Source organism: Balaenoptera acutorostrata, chromosome 9 (genome assembly GCF_949987535.1).
Source record: "Balaenoptera acutorostrata chromosome 9, mBalAcu1.1, whole genome shotgun sequence".
In the NCBI taxonomy this organism is placed as follows: Eukaryota; Metazoa; Chordata; class Mammalia; order Artiodactyla; family Balaenopteridae; genus Balaenoptera; species Balaenoptera acutorostrata.
Genome location: NC_080072.1, coordinates 54,389,111 through 54,411,276, shown reverse-complemented (window position 1 = coordinate 54,411,276; position 22,166 = coordinate 54,389,111). Strand labels below are relative to the sequence as shown.

Below are 22,166 nucleotides of genomic sequence, written 5' to 3'. Positions count from 1 at the left end.
AACCGAAAGACAAACAACCCAATTCAAAACTAAGCAAAAGGGCTTAGCAATCCCAATCAGAATGCCAGCAAGTTTTTTTGTAGAAACTGGCAAGTCAATACTAAAATTCAGATGGATATACAGAGAACCAAGAAGCCAAAATAACTTTGAAAAAGAACAAAATTGTAGGATTAATACTAATGGATTTCAAGACTTATTATAAAGCTACAATAATCAAAACAGCATGGTATTGGTGTGAAAATAAACAAACAGATCAATGGTACAGATATAATACAGAGTTTTGAAATAAACCCATAAATATATGGGTAACTAATTTTTGACAAAGGTGCAAAAGGAGAAAGGATAGTCTTTTCAACAAATGGTGCCAGAATAACTGGGAAATCCATATGCACACCATATATAAAAATTAACTCAAAATGGATCACAGACCTACATGTAAAGTCTAAAACTCTAAAATGTCTGGAAGAAAACATAGGAGAAAATCTTAGCTTTGAGAAGATGTTGCAACCAAGCAAAGCAAAGTTGCTATAAAGATAAAACAATAAAGAGCTCTTGAAAAGTGAAAAGATGACTGTCAAAATTAAAAGTTAATTAAAAGGTTGATTGGGGCTTCCCTGGTGGTGCAGTGGTTGAGAATCTGCCTGCCAATGCAGGGGACACAGGTTCGAGCCCTGGTCTGGGAAGATCCCACATGCCGCGGAGCAACTAGGCCCATGAGCCACAACCACTGAGCCTGCGCGTCTGGAGCTTGTGCTCCAGAACAAGAGAGGCCGCGATAGTGAGAGGCCCGCGCACCGTGATGAAGAGCGGTTCCCGCTCGCCACAACTAGAGAAAGCCCTCGCACAGAAACGAAGATCCAACACAGCCAAAAATAAATAAAAATAAATAAATAAAAATTTTAAAAAAACAAAAAACTAAGCAAAAGACTTGAATAGACATTTCCAAAGAAGAGATATAAAATGGTCAATAAGCACATGAAAAAAGGCTCAACATCATTATTCATTAGGGAAATGCAAATCAAAACCTAATGAGATACCCACTAGAATGATTATTTTTTTTTAAATCAGAAAGTAACAAGTGCTAACAAGAACATGGAGTAATTGGAGCCCTCATACATTGCTAGTAGGAATGTAAAATGGTACAGCTGCTGTAGAAAACAGTATGATGATTTCTCAAAAAATTTAACATTCAGTTATTCCCATGACCCGGCAATTCCACTCCTAATTATATACCCAAAATAAAACCAGGAGTCAAACAGATACTTGTATTCCAATGTTTATTGCAGCATTATTCACAAGAGCCAAAAAGTGGGAAGGAGATGAAAGGATCAACAAAATGTGATATATGCATACAATGGGATATCCAGCCAAAAAAAGGAATGTAGTACTAAAACATGTTACAATGTGAATGAACCTTGAAAACATTATGCTGAGTGAAATAAGCCAGGTCACAAAAGGACAAATATGATATGATTCCACTTACATATCTAGAATAGGCAAATTTGTAGAAAGAAGGTTAGAGGTTACTAGGGCCTGGGGTGATGGTAGAATGGGGAGATATTAATGGGTACACAGTTTCTGTTTGGAGTGATCAAAATATTTCGGAAAAAGAAAGCAGTGATGATTGCACAATACTGTGAATGTACTTAAGGCCGCTGAATTGTACACTTAAAGCGGTTAAAATGGAAAATTTTATGCCATATATATTTTACAGTACAACCTGTTATATAAGTATCATGAAGTTCCAGCTAGCTTTCTATCCTTTTAGATACTACAATAAACAATCTGTATGACAGATTTACTCAAGGCAATATCCTAGTAGAAGGCTTCAACTAATCTTCTGATTAGAATCAGGTAGTTGAATGTCTAACAGCTAAACAAACACAGGGGCAAACAGAATTCCTAGCCATAGGGCAAGGCGCCGTCAAAGGAATAGACTGTTGAGCTCACTAGATTCTTAAATCCTGTTCATGCAAGGGTGGAGATGCCTATAGAATATTTGTAGCTAATCCATACGTCTTGAATAATACTCATTTCACCACGAAAAATTATTTATCTTCATAATTGTAGAATCTGAGTGATGGGTATACAGGGGTTTTATTGTTCATTTTCTTGTTCTTTTTTTATATTTGTTTAAATATTACACAAGTTAAAAATTTAGAAATCATTTATAACATCCATTATGCAAGTTAAAAAACCTCAGATGCTGGGTGATTATAGAAATAATTGAAGGGCTTATAGGAGGCTATGCAGAGAAAGTTCTGATTATAGTCTCTCAAACGCTAAGTAACTACTCCAGAGTATGTATTCCCTATTAGTACTTCAATGTTAACTAGCCATCCTTAGAGTTTAAAGTAAAACACATATACACCACACTGTTTCAAATGAAATATTTTAAAATACATTTCATAATATCCAGAACATACTTCTTTCTATCATGGATTTTTAACACAAATTGCTTGTGTCCAATTGCTTGTTTTCAAATTTCCCTTCCCTCAGACACTATGAGCTTCTTTCAACCTGGAACCATGCTATTCATCCTTGATTTTCCCCCCTCCCACTTTAGTTCTGGACATAGGACCTGTATTCAATAAGTTTAATTCCACAAATATTTACAGAGCACTAGAGTCTATGTGTTAGGCATTGCTTTTAGTGCTGAGGATACAGCCCTGATCAAAAATGACAAAGTTGTTTGCATGGTGCTTATATTCTGTAAGAATGTGATTGAAATGAAAGATGTGATTGGACTAATCAATTTTTAAAAGGTCTTCCAACAAATATTCTCTACAATACAAACCATACCTATTTTGGTGACTCTACCAGTCCCCATGCTTTGGAGAGCTTCTCTCAATTCCACAACAAAGGTAACCAACCCGACAGTGCTATGAACACAGGGCTGGTGGGAAGAGTGCTGCTCAATGGCATTTTTTTTTAAATTTGGATTTAATTGTTCTCATTAAATCTACATGCTTATCAAAATTCCCTCCATCCCCAACCAAAGATAATGTTCCATATAGCTGTCCCAGGCTGGAGAAGAATTTATTACTAACCTAACACAGTCACACACAGAATGTGGCCTTGCAGTGACGGCGCAGATGACAGCAAGAGTTCTCCTCTAAATGGACTGATAATGATAGGATTTTCTCTCTAAAATATATCAGAGCTCTCAAAGGTTAAAATACACAAATCTTCACCACCCCAGCCTCTTTGCCTGTATAGGAAACCATCAAGTTGTGAGAGCATTTATCACACATCAGGCCTCACAGGTGTTCGACAGGAATCACTAATGCTTGTTCCACGTGATGTCTTCAGTTAACCTGAAGCCTTTGGTTTATTTTGTGGAGCAAACCATTCATCTCTTTTAACTTCTGCCATTGCATCAGCCAATAATTTGCTTCCGTCTGGATCCATCTTCGAGCGTTCTCAAAATGCTTCATCCCCCACAAAGCAAATTTCATGTCCATCAGGGTCAGTCAGAATGATCACTTGCACTGTTGCTTTCCCTGGAGTGTCCAGACTCACGAGGAGAGTCAGAATCTTCTGGTTCTCCCTTTTTATCAAGTCTTCTAAGTCTGACAACTCTTTCTGGGGGCAAGAAAAGGCAATTCATCCAAAAGCTGCTGCATGATCAACTGCCCCCTGGATGCCCTGTAGCTCCAGCTTACACTGGTTATCAGCATAGCCCAGCAAAACTCTCTGCTTCTTTTCATCTTTTTCATAAATTTTCATTCCCAGCAGATTAGACCAGTAGTTCAAGGACTTCTGAAGATCAGAAACTGCTAGAGTTACTTTTAATACAGGATCTGACTGAGGTGGACTGCGGTTCTGCAAATAGAACTTATATCCTCTGGGGGCTTTGGTTTCAAAAACACCTACTGCAACTTCATTGAGTGGCCACTCCAGCTTCCTGGCTTTGCAGACAGCCTGGCTAGAAGCAAGCGTGGTACCCATGAAGTCATTGCCAAGCTACAGTCTCCGATGCCATAACTGTTAAGTCAGTTCTGCAACAAAATGATCATCCTCAGGTCCAAATTCTATCACTGATTTACTCCATTTCCCATCATAAGGCCTTCATTCCCAGGACATCACAATAGAAACATACCATCTGGAAGCGGTTTCCCACTTGGAACACGAAGTGCAGAGCCCTGAGAGTCGCCATGAACACCTACACTACCCACCCCTCACGCGTACAGCGCCGCACTACCCACAGATGACACCAGCACTGTAATCCCAATGGCACTTTAAAGATTAGAGGCTCATGCATCCATAATTTTCTCATTTTCATATCTAAATTGGTAAAATGGTCCACCATCCTATGATAGTAGACTACAGAAATAATTTGTGAGAGTTGTAGGACCTTCTAGCTTCATGGTGTTTCCTTAATCTTTCCCCTAACACACAACTAACAGATTTTTCCTATAAAATATGATTATATATAAAAACATATAGTAAATTATATGAGTTATACATATATAACTCATTTCTTACATTTTCTAGTTATCTCTGGGCCAAAGGTTCTCAAATTGGGACCCCAGACCCTTAAGAGGATTCACAAAGGTAGTGATGGAAATCTGTAATTTTCAATATATTTTTAACAATCTAACAAATCATATACTTATAGTCCATAAGGTTCTACCCACTAAATACCTCAATAAATAGGTTGAATACATTTTTGTTGCTTATCTAGGGCTTATTCTTTAATAGAAGACATTAACAATATTTTAAATTGTTAAGGGGGTTATGAAAAGAGTATATATTATAAGCTGATAAAGTTGGGGACCACTGCTTCAGAAACACTGCTCCAGACCATGATGAACTTGTTAGATATTCAAATTAATGTCAGAACATTTCAATTTACTTTGGTATCTATAGTGATCAATGCTTTGCATCTTCCATCTGGTTCCTAGGCTCTCATTTGATACTAACAGTTGCCACTTATACAGGGTCTAATTGGTGACTATTGCTGATGCTACCCACAAAAAGAAAGTGTTTGGGGTAAGTAAGGACTACTTGACGCTTCCATCTCACAGAATCAAGAAATCATAGCAAATCTTGCATACAAGGCAAAAGCCATGACTTCTACTTGAACAATCACATAAATTGCACCAAAGCAACTATTTGCTCTTATGATTCTTACCTAATTTTAACAAAATCACACTGATGACACTATGCTCTCTTCACTTTAAATTCTTAAACACCTTTCAATTTAAATGTTATGTTTAGAATAAAGTATATTTAAATATTTATGCCAATATAACATTTTACAAATTTTCTCCTTTATGTAATAAAGTGTTTTAAATTACTTCAATGTAGGTTTTAAATTATTACATGTGCTCTACAGAAATGCATATAAAATTAATTTTAAGTGTTAAAGTTTATACATAAATGGAACCAGCAGATACTAAGTCATATGTTTAGTTGCCAAGCTAAAAGGCTAAAGGAAGGGGCGTGCACTCACAAGAAGTATAAAGTAAGAGCTCTAAGTCATTGATTATGAAAAGGCAAAGACAGGTCTTCACTGTCCAAAGTTAAAGAAAACTGGGAATCGTTTATGGTTCATACCACTAACTTTCCAGCCTCCAACCATGACTTTTTGACAGTCAGCCACTTCTCACTCAAATGAACAAATTAAAAAATGGCAATAATGGAGGGGGGTTACTTTGTGCTAGATTTTTTTAAATTCCAAATTTTAAAGAATAATAATAATTCTTATATATGGATTACTATGTGCCAGGCACTATTTCACAATAACCCTATAAGCTAGGTACTATGGGGTCCATTTTACAGACCAGGAAACTAAGAAGTGGAGAGATGAACTAACTTGCCCAAATTCACATGGAGAGTCAGGATTTGAACTTAGACAGATGGCTCTTTAGCACTTTAATAAACTGCCTCTCAGCTAAGGGCAAAATAGCCACATCATTTGTATTGTGATTTACTGAGCACCTGCAATTTTTTTAAAAGTTTGAGATAAACAAACAAAAAGTTGATTCTCAGATGTAAACAGCAAAAGGAGGTTTTAAACTCTCATTTGAATCCAGAAAAATAAAACCAAGCTTGTAATTTTACTCAAAGCAGATTACCAGTGAATTTTTACACAGATTTGGATAGAGATGGGAAATTTAAAAATTATCTTGTGGAATCGTTTTTAAATATCATATTTTTAAAAGTGATTTCTGATTCTTGAATGGTTTGGCTTTAAGTAAAATATTGGCACGCATGTAATATATCACAATGATATTTTCTGTTATTTTATATCGCCATTAAAAATGTTGGCATGGATCGAAATACACTGATATGGAAAGCTTCATATGATATGTTAAATAAAACGGTCAGTAAAAATGGCATGTAAAGTGTGATCCTAAATCTATTTTGTAAAAAGTCTTAAGCTTAAGTTTATGATAAACATTTTTCCTTCCAGTTTTATTGACATACAATTGACACTGTATCTCAATTGACAGCACTGTACAAGTTCAAAGTGTAGCATAATGATTTGACTTACATACTTCATGAAATGATGACCACAGTAAGTGTAGAGAACATCCATCATCTCATACAGATACAACATTAAAGAAGAAAAATTTTTTTCCTTGTGATGAGAACTCAGGATTTACTCTTAACTTTCTTCTTTTTTTAAAAAAATTAATTAATTTATTTATTTTGGGGGGCATTGGGTCTTCGTTGCTGCATGCGGGCTTTTTCTAGTTGCAGTGAGTAGGGGCTACTCTTTGTTGCACAGTCTTCCCATTGTCATGGCTTCTCCTGTGTGGAGCACGGGCTCTAGGCACGTGGTCTTCAGTAGTTGTGGCTCGTGGGCTCTAGAGCACAGGCTCAGTAGTTGTGGCACATGGACTTAGTTGCTCCGTGGCATGTGGGATCTTCCTGGACCAGGGCTCAAACCCGTGTCCCCTGCATTAGCAGGCAGATTCTTAATCACTGCGCGACCAGGGAAGTCCCTCTCTTAACTTTCATATACAGCAGTGTTAATTATATTTATCATGTTGTACCTTATCTCCTTGGTACTTATTTATCTTATAACTTGGAACTTTATACCTTTTGACTGTCATCATCCAATTCCCTTTCCCACCACCTCCTGCCTCTGGTAACCACAAATCTGATCTCTTTTTCTGTAAGTTTGCTTGTTTGTTCTTGAAGTACAACTGACCTACAACACTATGTTAGGTCCTGTTACACAACATAGTGATTCAATACTTCTGTACTCAAAAGGATCACCATGATAAATCTAGTTATGATCTGTCACAATACAATGATATTACATAGTAATTGACTATATTTCCCCACACTGTACATTTCATACTCATGACTCATTTGTTCTGCAACTGTAAGTCTGTACCTCTTAAGCTCCCTCACCTATTTCTTTCCTCCCCTCTCCCCTCTGGCAATCACCTGTTTGTTCTCTGTATCTATAACTGTTTCTGTTTTGTTATGTCTGTTCATTTGTTTTGTTTTTTAGATTCCACATATGAGTGAAATCATACAGTATTGGTCTCTGTCTGACTTATTCACTAAGTGTAATGGGGGTGGGGCATGTTTGGCAGAGGATGTACTACCCCCATTGTAGTCCCACTTCAGCTTGTTTCTTCACAATGTTTCCAAGTGTTTGGGGGACCCTACCCCTTTGCCCCCTTTCCCACCTCCCTTTGTGCTCTGGAGGCCCAGAGGAATTGGTAGCTGCGATTTGTGTTATTTCCTTCTCTGAATATAACAGTCAGAACAAAAAAAATAATATCCAAAGATATTTTGGTACTAACAGCATGATCTACAGCAAGAAAGATAAGATTTGGCTCCAATGCATGAGATTCCAAGGAGACAGACAGCCAAGACAGTGTAAAGAAGAATAAGAAAAAAGACTTGATAAATATTATCAAGGGCATGAAAAGTTGAAAGCACAGTAAATGTACAAACAACAAAGCTGCCCAACAGAAGACAACTTAAAAGTGTGGAGGCTACAACTAGCAGACTTCAAAAAGCTCCAGAAGATGCCCCCAAAAGAGAAGTGAGTCCCTGAGTCCTGAGTTGGTGGTGGCTGCATCTGCTGTTGCAGACTCTCCCTTTTGACAAGCAGACGACCAAGTCAGAGCTGCTCCAGCAGCACAAGGAAGACTCAAGGGCACAGAAAGAGGGCGAAAGACCTAAAATTAGTTTCAGTAACATCACATCAGCTACGAAAGTTGCCAGATCTGCCTGCCCCAGCTAGAGTTAGTACAAGACTAGTGAATCAGATGCAGTTTGATGAAGGAGCTGATGATGATGTTGGTCAGGAACTTCAACCTGATCTTAAGACCACTGAGCTTAGAACAAGTTTTAGGAAAAATATATTCAAAGGCAAGAGGCTTAATATTTTTGGGCTTAAGGCAGTTACTAAAGAGGCACCTGACACACAGAGACAGCACCTTCACTTTGGATTGTGGAATTTGCGAAGCAGTTAGCGCAGTCAATGAACAGTCCTTTCAGAACGATTCCGAAGAGATGAGCCAATGGACAAAAGAGGAGAACCTGTGGGAGTCCCAATTAACAATGAAGCAGGTTTTGATGATAAGGGTTCAGAATTTCATGAACATATATTTCTGGATAAATACCTGGAGGATTTTCCAAAACAAGGATCAACTCGCCACTTCACGGAGCTGGTGACCTGGCCTTTCCAAAAACCCATATCTGAGTGTTAAGCAGAAGGTCGAACACGTAGAGTGGTTTAGAAATTATTTTAACGAAAAACAGGACGTTCTAAAAGAGAGTGGCATACAGTTCAACTGGAAATTTTTATTTCAAGCTATTGGAGATTGGTATTATAACCAAATAAAATAATTTGACTAGAAAAAAATATGATAAACATTTAAATACGGTTATTAGGTGGCAGAATTACTGGTAATTTTCCCTTTCTCCTTTAAATCTTATAATTTTTTTTTCTTTTTACAATTCACAGAATTTTATAATTCTGCTTACTTTTATAAATAAGAAAAAATAAAGCTGTTTAAATTTACTATAAGCTTCACTAATCAGATACTTGAAAAAAATGTTTTATTTTGTACTAGGGACAGAAGAGTTGTGCCTGTTTCTAGAAAATTCTTTCATTTGGCTTTCAAGTAGCACTGAAATGATTTTATTTAAACTAGTCTCTAAACCATATAAAATATTATACTAATGTAGTAACCTTATAACTATTGATCGTCTCCTCTCATAAATGAAAGAGACAAGGAAAAACAGGGCATTACAGATATAACATGAATAACCTGCAATTCTAATTAAATTTGATCATGCTTTGAATTTCCCAAATGTGTTGTTTTCTTTGAAAAGCATATAACTTGATAAGTTGTTTCTCCTTGTCTGGGTAGTTGTAAATAGCAAAAAACAACCACGTTAACATTTTCAGATTTTGAACATCCTATAAACTAAACAGTTGTTCCCTCGTGCAGTCAAAATTAAAACATTCTTTTGAGAGTTTTTCCTTCTTAGTACCATACAGCTTACCTGCTCTTAAAGATGTACTATGAGATTCTGTATTTATTTCTTATTCTAGAAAGATGCACATCAGCACATACCCAAGTATGCATTTCCTCAAAGATTACATATTAACATTTCAGAGGAAGAAGAATAGAAAATAATGTAGTAAAAAGAACTCTAGAAATCTTAAAATACATCTAGTTCTATCATGAACCAGCTGTATATCCTTACACAAGTCATTTCTCTTAAAAGAAGGGGCTTTGAAACTGGATGATCAACAATTCAATCTGTATGTAATAAATATATAAGTGCAAGATATTATATTAGAAGTGGTGGAGAGTTAAAGAGACTAAACAAACAGATCCATCTTGAAAGATTTTACAGTCTAATAGGAGAAAAATTTTTTAAATAAGCAAACAACCTGCTGCTTCCATGGTACAACAGAACATATTTTAATAAATACAAGCTTCCTTTAAAATAAGTAAATTAAAAAAATAAGGGAAAGGCCAGCTCAAAATTCAGCTCATGATGCACTGTACAGCCAAACAGATTTAAGTGAAATGTTCGAGCTTTAATAAAGTACATTATATTTTACAGTTTATGGCAGAAAAATAATAAAAGGAACTTTAAAGATATATTATTTCAAAGATAATTAGGCCCTAAAAGTTTACTTACCTTTAAAAAACTCCTTCAGAAAAGTTAATGTCTGCCTTATAGAGTCATTACTCACTTCAGTAACCCATTGACCATATCTGATTACTCTGTGCTCTGGCTAAGGACTAGAACTGCATGCTTACTACTTGAATAATTCAGCCAGCAATGGGGAGAAAATACTCCTCAAAAACGAACCAGTGGTGAGGGAGAAAAAAGAAAATGGATAGGTCAGGAAACCAATTCAGAGAAAGCCTAAACCACTCATGTGATCCGCAGAATTATCAAAAGTAGTTCATCTTTCCCACTACAGAAACAAGGGAGATAAGCAGTCTAGAAGCAAAGGCTGGTTTTTTTTCCCCTAACTTTAACCTTTCAGAGTCTAATGATTCAAAGAAGACAAACAAGGGCATGCTGGATTATATGTTTCCAAAATCTAATATAAAGCAACTATTATTTAACCATGTGGTCAAAGTTAAGCACCTAACGAACTGTATAAGCAGAAGGAATAATGGTGTAAATAATAAGCTTAATGCAACCAATATATAGAATTTATAGGGATGAATCAATTATTTCAAAACACAAAATGACTAACAGTCAATCTTATATAGATTAGAACCATAAAGAGATCAATATTGAAATAATTTCTCCATAAAACTTATTTTTTCATTTCAACATATATTTACTGCAGACAAGAATATAACAAGATGGGCGATTGGGATTGACATGTATACACTGATGTTTATAAAACTGATGACTAATAAGGACCTGCTGTATAAAAAAATAAATAAAATTAAATTAAAAAAAAGAGAATATAATAAGAATATAAATATTCAAGAATGAATACAACAAAATTCTTTCCCCAATCAATGTAACAAGATGGAGGACTGAGCACATGCTAATTTTCTCCTTCTACTTAAAACACCATAAAATGTCAGAAAACTTCTTTTTAATAGAATACATCTATAAAAGCACAGAAAAAATAGCATGCCATTAGCAATCAAGATCACAAATATCCAAAAGATGGAACTAGTTTTCACACCTAAAGGTTATAAGAAAGCAGTTCATAGAAAACCTGTAAATGGCCAGTAAGCACAAGATGCTCCTTCTCTCTAGTAACCAGGGCAATGTAAATTAAAACAATGAGATATTTTATTCAGCAGATAGCAAAATATTAAAAATAATGATAAAGGCTTAGCAAGGATTTAAAGAAAAGGGACTCTCTTTTACTGTTGGTGAGAGAGTTAAGTTGAAAAAAGTCTTTTGAATATCCACCAAAATACAAAATGTATATACAATCTGACCTGCACTTTCACTTCCAGGAATCTAACTTAAAGGCAGTATTTGCTCAGATATGTTCATGTATGTTTAGTGCAACATCTCTTCAAAACTGGGGGAAATGGAAAACAATTTAAATGATCGATGGTTAAATGAATTATGCCTCACCCACACTATGAAATACCATTCAGTATGAAAAAAGTACCTATATGAAAGCACCTGCTGCCCCTCCACAAAAAAAACACATATTGTTAGAGGAAAAAAAAAAAACTGGCTACAGAATAGATCATATTATTCCTCAAAATTCCTAGCTTCTTTGAAGTATTTACCATCAGACTGTAATACCCACAACCCCTCTTTGAGGTAGTTACCTGTCAACTCCCCTTATTCACAGAAAACCTTAGCACTTAAGTTTCTGCCCAGCTACTCCAGTGATATTCCTGAAGATTTCAGTATCAGTATATTCTCTCAGTTTCTTCACTTCCTTCTAGATAAATCTTTTCTTCCATCCTACTTCAGTTACCTCCTCCCATAATCATACCCTAAACTCTGTCATGTTCAATAACTAAACCACCTCCCAGTCTCACATTTAACCCTCTCACATTTAGACCACGACTTCTAGGTTTCCAACTTCACTTATATGCTAGTCACCCTACTTTTATAATTCTTTAGCACCATCAAAACTTCCAGTCCACTGACTCTACCACTCTCATTGTCCATCATGTCCTCAATTCCTTCCTCAAACAACCTCCTTAAAATAACCATGGTCCAAAACTACAACAACTTCCTTGTATACACCTTCAAGTCCACTGCATCATTCCCTCTGTCATACTTTTGGTAAAATCCTAACCCTCGTTAAACCCAACCCATTGCTTACTCCAAAATTATTCTAATTGGTCTTATTTCCATTCTTGTCCCATGAGGCAGAGACAGCTAGCTGCCTACCCAGTATTCATTCTTTCATTTCTTACTAAAACAACCCTAGGGATTTCCCTGGTGGTGCAGCGGTTAAGAATCTGCCTACCAATGCAGGGGACACGGGTTCGATCGCTGGTCCAGGAAGATCCCACATGCCACGGAGCAACTAAGCCCGTGCACCACAACTACTGAGCCTGCGCTCTAGGGCCCGTGAGCCACAACTGCTGAGCCTGCATGCCACAACTGCTGAAGCCCACGTGCCTAGAGCCCATGCTCCACAACAAGAGAAGCCACCGCAATGAAAAGTTTGTGCACCGCAACGAAGAGTAGCCCACATGTGCCGCAACTAGAGAAAGCCCATGCAGCAACAAAGACCCAACGCAGCCAAAAATAACAATAAATAAACAAATTTATAAAAATAAATAAATAAAAGAACCCTAATTTTACTTAGGAAGTTAATGTACCCAGCTAAAACACTATGCTTCCCAGCTTTCCTGGCAGCTAGAGGGAGTCTGTGACACTAAACTACAAAATACAGGTGAAGTCACTGGGTGCGGCTTTGGAGAAGGCTCTTTAAAAGACCCAATTCAGCTGACATATGCCCTTCCGCCTTACCTTCTGTCTAGATGGGATTCTACAGAAGGATCAACGATGGTTGATCCACATCACAAGGAGACAGGCACACTTGAAGATGTCTAAACAGAAAAACAAAAGGAGCCTGAACCCCTGATGTCCTAGAGCTGCCATAATCAGCCCTGGACAGCTTACCTCCAGCTTTTTGTTACTGGAGAAAAGTAAAACTCCTAATTTATTTGAGTCACTATTTTGCGGTCTCTACTATTCACAGTAAATCCAATTCCTCATTCTTAGACCCATTACAGTTTATTCCCCACACAACAACCAGAGACCTTTTAAAAGTATAATTCAGATCATGTTACTGGCTTCCTTTAATGTTTATAAAACATTAAATTTCTACATGTAGAATGATTATCTCCCAAGGTATCCTTCTCTCTCCCAAGGTAAGGACCCTAAAATAAATTTAGGGTCCTTACCAAGCAACTAGGCCTTCTTTGATCTGGCCCTCTATCTCTCCCAACTCACATCTTACCAAATCCCCATACCACCCTTCCACCCTTCCACAACTTGTACACTCAGTTAGAGCCACAGTGTTCCTTAAACAATCCAAACTTGTTTCCGTCGCAGGGCCTTTGCATTTGCTGTTCTCTTTGCTGGGAATGCTCTTTCCTCATGAAGTTTACTTGGCTTGCTCCCTCATCTCTTTCAGGTAGCAACTCAAATGTTGCCTTCTCTGAGACTTTCCCTGATCACTGTATCGAAAACAGTCTTTTTGTGTCTCAAGTTTCCCTTCCACTCCCCTCTAACTCTCCTTACCCTGCTTTATTAATATATATTAAATTTTTTTTGCTTATTTACTATACATCTTCCCCACTGGAATGAAATCTCCCTGAGGTCAAGAACCTTGGGTGTCTTCTTCAGCATCATATTCCTAGTACCTGGCACACAGTAAGGACATAATAAATATATGATGAATAAATGAATATACATCATGATCTTATTTATACTAAAAAAGACTAAAACATATGTGTGTGTGTATGTGTGTAAATATATAAAGGATCTAGGATATGCACTAAACTGTTGACACTAGTTATCTCTGGGGAAGAAAGTAGAAAATAAGAAAAAGGAGAACTTTCACATTTTGCTCTGCATATTTCTGCATAAAAAAGACAAAATTAACTACAACACATGGCAGGAAGAAAATATTAAACATATTTAGAAATATAAACCTATTTATAGAATCATAAAATTTAGAAACATAGTAACCTCAGTAAGCATAACACTACACCATGGGTAGAGGGATCTATGATTAATAAGCAAACATCTTTTAAAAGAACTAGAATTAGGGTAATAAAATTTCCTGTTAACTTTTTATAGCCCTTATAAAGGTTTTTACTGTCATTTAAACAAAATAATAAAGTATACTAAATAAAAAGTGTATTACACATCAAATTAGTAATGATGAGTTGTATAGAATTAATTTCCATCGCTTGCTCAGTAGAAACTTTTAAACATCACCCTCCCCCAGGGATTCATCTAGATAATTATATATTTGTTTTGTTTCAGAAAATATGCATTCTAAGAGACATCTTGTTTATCAAGTTCTCCATCCAAATGTCTAGTGCCTTAATTTTTTTTACTTTATTGAGGCATATTTTTACATATTATATAATTCATCCATTTCAAGTATATAATTCGATGATTTTTAGTACATTTACCAGGTTGTGGAACACACCATAAATCAGTTTTAGAAATCTTCATCGTTGTAATAAAATCACTCATGACCATTTACTGTTAATCCCCATTCTCACCCCTTCTCAATCAACCATTAATCTACTGTCTGTCTCTATACTTCTGTCTATTCCTAGACATTTTCTATAAATGGAAACATACAATATGTGGTCTCTTTTATCTGGTTTCTTTCACTGAGCATCTTTTTGAGGCTCATCCATCTGGTAGCATGTATCAGTGGTTCATTCCTTCTTATTGCTGAATAGTATTCCATTATATGGGTATGCCATATTAGTGCCTTTTGATTTTATGACTTGGGATTTCCATTTTCCAGGTTATACAATGAGTGTAGGATAAACCTGGGTACTTGGAGTATGGGTGGGGGGAAACCTATTTAACGTTTATTTAACACAAATGACACAGGTGAGTGTTTTTCAAACCCAATCCAGTTTATGCAGAATGAGATTGTCCTAGCTTCACTCAACAGCATTATGCTATCAGTCACTTTTAAAGCCATTTTCCTGTCCTTCCTTCTTAACAGGAATGAAAGAACAGTTCCCCAAGGTATCCTTCTCTCTCCCAAGGCTTATAAAAAATCTCTACACTCACTATGCCTTCTGCTTTACCTCCTTTTTCTACCTCCAAGTCCCTGTTTTCTCATTATCTTCAAGCTGACAGCTTCAAAATTTCCATATTCTCCAAGTTTCTGAAAAGTTATATTAAAACTAAATATCTGCATATTCTGGAATTTTATTTAAGAGAAATTTGTGGTTCTTTTGATGTAGCCCCTGAGAATAATTTGTTTCTATGTGGAAAAAAGCTTTGTAACTGATTTAAAACGAAAAACAAAAAAACTCACAACACCGATACAAAAGGAGCATGAGGACCCAAGTCAACATTTGACACTCTCATTTAAAAGAAAAGATCAGAGAATATACAGTAATTAAGCACAGCTTTTTATCTTTTCTTTTTAACATGACCTTATTAAATACTGATTTTTTTTCATTCAGTCTAAAATGCCACCATAATGTTATTGTCTTGCCTCTGTTTTATGATGATGTCTGATTCAGATTAAGTAGATTATTTGCCTTTATAAAACATTAAATTTCTACATGTAGAATGATTATCTAATCATTTATGAACTTGGGTAAGGGATGGTGGTTCAGGGAGAGGGCTGGGGAAGGATGATTCAAATCTTATAACATACTTCTTATTACCAGTCTTTCTGAAGTCTTAATTTTCCAAGTGATTCCCAGACTATTAGCTTGAGAACATCAAAAATAAGATGATGTGGACACAGCTAAAAGCTTTCCCAATGGTAAACGTTCTCTAACTAGAAAATTATTCCACTACCCTTACCAGTCTAAGTTACAGTTCTTCTGGAGTACTTAAGAGAGTGAAAGCAGTAAAAGATAATACCAGCTACATGTAATTAGAAGAACCTTGCAAGATCAAGAAAAATAAGACAAACTATTATTATTAAAGCTTAAATGTTAGCTTTTCTCTAACACTTAAATGCCAAGAACACCTCTCTTGGTGGCGTTATTGCAGCAGGTGTGTGATAGGCCGCGTGAGCTACATTTTCATCTTTGAAAGGACAGCTTAAAAGGGGTTCTGAGTTAAGGTTTACTCTACTTCCATTATAGCTACAGAATCTAACTAGACCAGTGTAAGGTAGGGTACAGAAAGACAGGCTCTGCATTATAAATTTTAAAAATCCCTAGTAAATCAAAACTCCCACTAAGCATTCTTTAATGTCATCATTTCAGTTAACTTTAAGAAAATGAATGGCATAATGATATGTATACTGTTATACTGTACCTTTCTCAGGCTTTCATATTCCTCACGAAGTTCCCCAGGCTTGCTTAATTTGATCGGTGCTCTGAATATAAACTCTGGAGGAAAGGGAAAAGAAAACACTTTTTAACAAAACTTTCTAGGAAGAAACCAAGATCTTGTCCTACTGCTGCCCCCACATAAACCACATAAAAATTGTGGTCATCTTCCACAATTTGAATACTCATTCATTTATTTAACGAATACTTATTAAAGGGTATAAACCAGGCACAGTTCTAAGCACTGGGGAGAAGCACTGAACAAATAAAGTCCTTACTATCATGGAGCTTACAATATTGTGGGGGGAAAGAGACAATAAACAAACAAGTGTGTGTATATAATACAACTGGTGGTACTAAGGGCTATGGAGGAAAATAAACACAGGTTGGAAGATTACTTTATCAATATATAGAATGGTCTGAAGGGTCTCCCTGATAAAGTAACATGTTAAAAGACCTCAAGGAAAACTATATTTAAAGCTCCTAGTTCAACGTTACCAAGTAACATTTTAAATAAGCTTAAGTTTTACTCATAATACTTTGTTACTAATGTTTCTTTCTACTTCTTTTTCAACATTGCCAACAGACTATTTTCCTGTATACAACTTATAAATATTTTCAGTACATAACCGATTTTTTATCCTCAAAGCCTTCAGTGGTTTTGATCAGCTTACAGAATAAAGTCAAAACTCTTCAACATGTCACTCAAGGCTTTCCAGAGACTGATCACAACTTTATCTTTCTAAAGCACTGTGTCTCTCATCTCTTGACTATCTGGTTACAATATATATATGCCATATACTTCTAACCCTTTTATGCTGTTTCTCAGCTGAAATTCTCTTTTCTCCCCTTCTCTATATCCAGGCCCACAGGAGGCACACAATACACACTGGTTATATAAACAATAAAAATCCAACTTAAGAACAGGAATAAAAGATAAGTCCTAAATGCTATCAAGAAGGAAGGAGAAAATACGCACTTCTCTCTCCTTAAATGTACACAACACTTCGATATACCCCTATGTATATTTAGCGACTTAAACACAGTATTTATTTGAAGACTTACTAATAACTCTATGTCCCATTCAGGTTGATAATATTTGTTGTAGAAAAGTGGGCTCCTCAAAAAGTTGACTTTTGTCCTTTTTCAGTTGTCTCAACTACCTTAAAAAGACTCATATACACAAGATAAATGTGGAAGATTCTTAGACAGAAACACTGGACGTAATACAGATGCAGAAAACAGTAACTTAAAGCTCTACCAAGCTGCAGAGAATTATTAGAACCGGGGCTTGGGAGGCAAACACTACATCACCTTCACCCACTTAAACAAAAAGTCCTGATGACTATTTTAATCATATCTCTTAAGTACATTTCTAATTATAGGCAAATAGTATCTAAAACCAGATGCTTTAAAAGAGGAGGGGAAGAAGGAAGAGAAAAGCAAAACCCTTAAGGCAAAAAAATACTTTTAATCCATTTATGGAGAACCTATTACCTGAACGATACTTTATATTTTCTCAGTTAACCTTCACAGAAACTTTATAAGGTAGGTATTATACCCATTTTACAATAAGGAAAATGAGAGGCTAGTGACTTGCCCAAGGCCACACAACTAGCACATGGCAAAATTAAGAGAAAAAGAATTAACAGGTATAAAGAGGGAAATTACATAATGATGAAAAAGGCAACCCATCAAGAAGCTATAATAATTATGCACTTGTATGAACCTACAGCAGAGCAAAAAAAAGATTATAAGAGAAATTAATAAATCCAAAATTATAGTAAAAAATTGTAACACACCACAATTAAAAACAGGTAGATCAGGAGGATCAAGAGGTAATAAAAATAAAGAAAAATTGAACAATAAAATTAACAAACTTGATTATCTATATTTATGAACTCAATGAACAAAATATATATTCCTTAAAGCAAACAAGGGACAATTAAAAATACACTAGGACTCAAAGAAGTTGCAAAAAATTTCAAAGTATTCATATTATACAGACTTTGCTCTTGGATCTTAGCTGCCATTTTCCAAGCCAAGTTCTGTAGCTACCTGGCTGATTACTTTGGATTACTCAGTATTCTTTCCCAATAAATTCCTTATCTGCCTAAATTTGGCAGAGTACATTTCTGTTGATTAAAACTAACAACCACTGGCTGATTCTATTTTTCACATGGTACTATGAGATGACTAATAAACAAAACTCTACTAAAACTGGTTAAGAAAAAAAAGGAAAGAGACGACAAATTAATACTAAGAATAAAACTGAGGACCAAATTAGAAATATCAAGGCGAGTTTAAATCTTCAGCAACTATCAAAACAATGTTATAATGAGTGATCTTGCACATACATCATTTTGCATGTCTGCAAGTATATCCATAGATTAAAGTGCTGGAATCAGAACTGCTGAGTCAAAGAATATGTGCTTCTGTAATTCTGACAGACAATACCAAATCACCCTTCATAAAGCCTGTACAGATTTATAATCCCACCAGTGATGCATGAGAGCGCCATTTCCTCACACCTTTCCCGGCACAATGAGGGTTGAAATTTTTTAGCTTTGCCAATCTAATTGGTGAAATTCTGTATCTTATGCACTGAATGAGTGAAACTGAATACTTTTCACATGTTTGAGTAATTTGCATTTCCTTTGATGTGAAAAGTATATACATTTCCTTTACTCCTGTTGGAGTTAACTTTTTCTTCTTGATTTGTTAAAGCTCTGTCTAGGTAAGGAAAATTACCCTTATGTCACATGAATAGCAATACTTTTCCTAGTTTATCATCTGTCTTGACTTTGCTTATAGTGGTGATTTTTGTGTAGTTATATTAATCAAACTTCTCCTTTATGGCTTCTGCATTTTGTATCATATTTGGAAAGACCTTCCTCAGGCCAAGATACAATAACAAATTCTACCACAGTTTCTTCTGGTACCAAGTATAAGATTCTTCTCATATCTACTTTTAAAAATTCTAAATCTGTATATTTATTTGGAAGCAACATAAGGAGCATAATGTTATTCAGTCTTTTACTAAGTCTACGATCCAACACAAGGGACCAAAAATATTTTAATGATACACTAGTAAAAATGATTATAATTTTTACTTACTGTTAGAGAATTTGCTTTCTCTAAAATAGTTCTTGCTGACATTTAGAAGAAAATGTCCAAAGAGGTTAACATCTTCATTATATAGTGTAAATAATACAAAATTAAAAGCCTGATCCCCAAAACTTAGAAGCTTCCAGAGTCTTGGATAAGTCAGTCTCAACTTCCTCTTCTGTAAAACCAGAATAATACCTATTATGACAGGCCATTATGAGGATCAAATGAATATAATGAGAGTGAAAATACTTTGTAAACTATTTTCAGCCAGTAGAGTGGCATGCAGTAGAATCTGATAACTATAAAATTGTCTCTGGTGTTGGTGAGATAAAGAAATGGTAGTTTGGTTTGATTTATTTGCAAGTACAACTTACAAGAAACAAAGATAATGACCCAACTGCTTTGATACATATATTATACGAAAAGTTAAATTCACTTTGGGATACTTAAGAAATCTCAAAGTTCATAATATAAGGCCAAGGAGGAACTCGGCACACTGACTGAAATATTACTATGCCTTGACTCATTTGAGAGTGAAAGGTAATGGCAGGGGTTGGGGTGGAGTACTAATTTATATTCACCAAAATTAGTACTGATATAGATTAGCTTACTCTTGGATTAAGATTAATGATGTTTAATGCTTTAAAAATACAAAATGCGAAATAGTCACTTTTTGCAACTTCTTCCCCCAACAGGATTGTGCTACATTAACTGGCATCATGCCCAAAAGCTCAAAAAATTACATAGTCAACAAAGTAACTCTTGAATACAAAAACAGTTAAGCATAACAGGTCATGAATTGGTCCGATATGACATTAATTTAAATATTTAAGCCTATTTCCTATTTCAGTAACGCCCTCTAGAAATGTCAACAAGGCAAAAAAAAAATTCTTTTTTTTTCCCTACTGGCTTGCAAAAAGAGCATATTAGGTTCTGATACCTGCTCTGTCAATTAAGTGAGAATATTTAGATATATCAAAGCTTCTCTTTGCCTTGGTCTCACCTATCAAATGGAAATTAAAATACTGGCCAAACCTACCTCATAGGAATGCAGAAGACCACAATTAATAGTAGTAGTAGTAATCAGTGAAGAATCCCTATAATAAATAAAAACAGCTAACATTTAATAAGAGCACACTATATGCTAAATGTTGCACACATACACACACAGAGAATGCAGAAAAGACTTAACAATAGCAGGCCTAACTTAAGATAGGCCTAACCGATCTTAAGGCCTGCTTACAGGGTTGGCCCTTGGCTGGTGCCTAGGAACTTGGATTTCAGGAGAGTTCCCACCCTCTCTGATTAGGTACAGGTTCATTGTACCTAAACTGTTTGCAGTACAATGTAGTTATGCTGAATACCTTCTTTCCTGATGGGATTCTGGAATTGTGGTATATGCTAGGCAGACAGTCCTTACATGATCAGCCCCTAATAAACACTCTGGGCACTAAGTCTCCGAGAAGCTTCCCTGGCTGGCACCATTTAACACATACTGTCACAACTTGTTGCTGGGGGAAGTAAGCATGTCCTATGAGACTCAACTGAGAGAGGACTCTAGAAGCTCATGCCTGGTTTCCCCTGGACTTTGTCCCATGTACCTTTTCCCTTTGCTGATTTTAATCCGTATCCTTTCACTGTAATGGATCACAGCCATGAGTAGGACTATATGCTGAGTCCTGTGAGCACTCTCAGTGAATCATCGAACCTGTGGTGGGGGGCCGGGGGGCGGGGTGTCTTGGAGCCCTCCTGAGACACACATACACACATATCATGGACTAAAATCTCTTTAGATCTCAGTTTCTACTAGAGAAATGAAGTCAACACACTAGATAACTTCTAAAGTTAATGATTCAACACAGGCATTCCTTGTTTTATTGCACTTCACTTTCTTGCACTTCACAGATACTGTGGTTTTTACAAATTGAAGGTTTATGGCAACCCTGTGTTGTCAGATGATAATTAGCATTTTTTAGTAATAAAGTATTTTTAAATTAAGGTGGGTATATTGTTTTTTAAACCATGATGCTATTGCACACTTAACAGACTACAGTATAGTATAAACCTAACTTTTATGTGCACCGGGAAACCAAAAAATTCATGTGACTCGCTTTATTGCAGTATTCACTTTATTACAGTGGTCTGAAACCAAACTCTCAATATCTCCAAGGTATGCCTGTAATAATATTTTTATTTCATTTTCATTTACTACTCAACAGGTTTCTCTAAATTCTGAAATACTCTATTAAAGTTTAATATAATAGGTAAAAATGATATTAGGATTTTAAACTTATATAACAGTAGCTATAACATGAAAATAATTTCTTTGAAGCCTTATGAAATATGGTTTCAATCCACCTGGAAAAAGGTCAGAAAAATGAAAATCTCCCCTTTTAAATCAAAGTCTTTTACAGTGTCTCTTAAAGCTTACTGGAGAACATGTATACACTCAACATTATTAATTATACTAAGATATTTATCAGTCATGATTAACCTTTCAGGTTCCCTGACTTTTAGTACAGAAAGAACACTCATTTATAATAAAATAGTTCCTGTCTGCTGATGCGGGACTTGACTTTTCTTAATATTCTCTTTACTTCCCTC

At 35.7% G+C, this 22,166-nt stretch overlaps 1 protein-coding gene and 2 pseudogenes across 2 annotated transcripts in view; 1 reads left to right on the top strand and 2 right to left on the bottom strand.

Moving 5' to 3' along the window:
* RNF169 (ring finger protein 169) overlaps positions 1-22,166 on the bottom strand; it is a 94,026-nt gene that overhangs the window by 47,524 nt on the left and 24,336 nt on the right. For both annotated transcript variants that reach the window (XR_009009274.1, XM_057553059.1), the window contains exon 2: positions 16,438-16,511. Coding sequence is in view for 1 of the 2 variants with exons in the window: in XM_057553059.1 (XP_057409042.1) it covers positions 16,438-16,511 (74 nt within the window). In the remaining variant the exon portion in view is untranslated. The remainder of the gene's footprint in view (positions 1-16,437; positions 16,512-22,166) is intronic.
* Positions 1,297-4,159, bottom strand: LOC103019369 (glyoxalase domain-containing protein 4-like; annotated as a pseudogene).
* On the top strand, positions 7,321-8,826 carry LOC103019096 (28S ribosomal protein S31, mitochondrial-like; annotated as a pseudogene).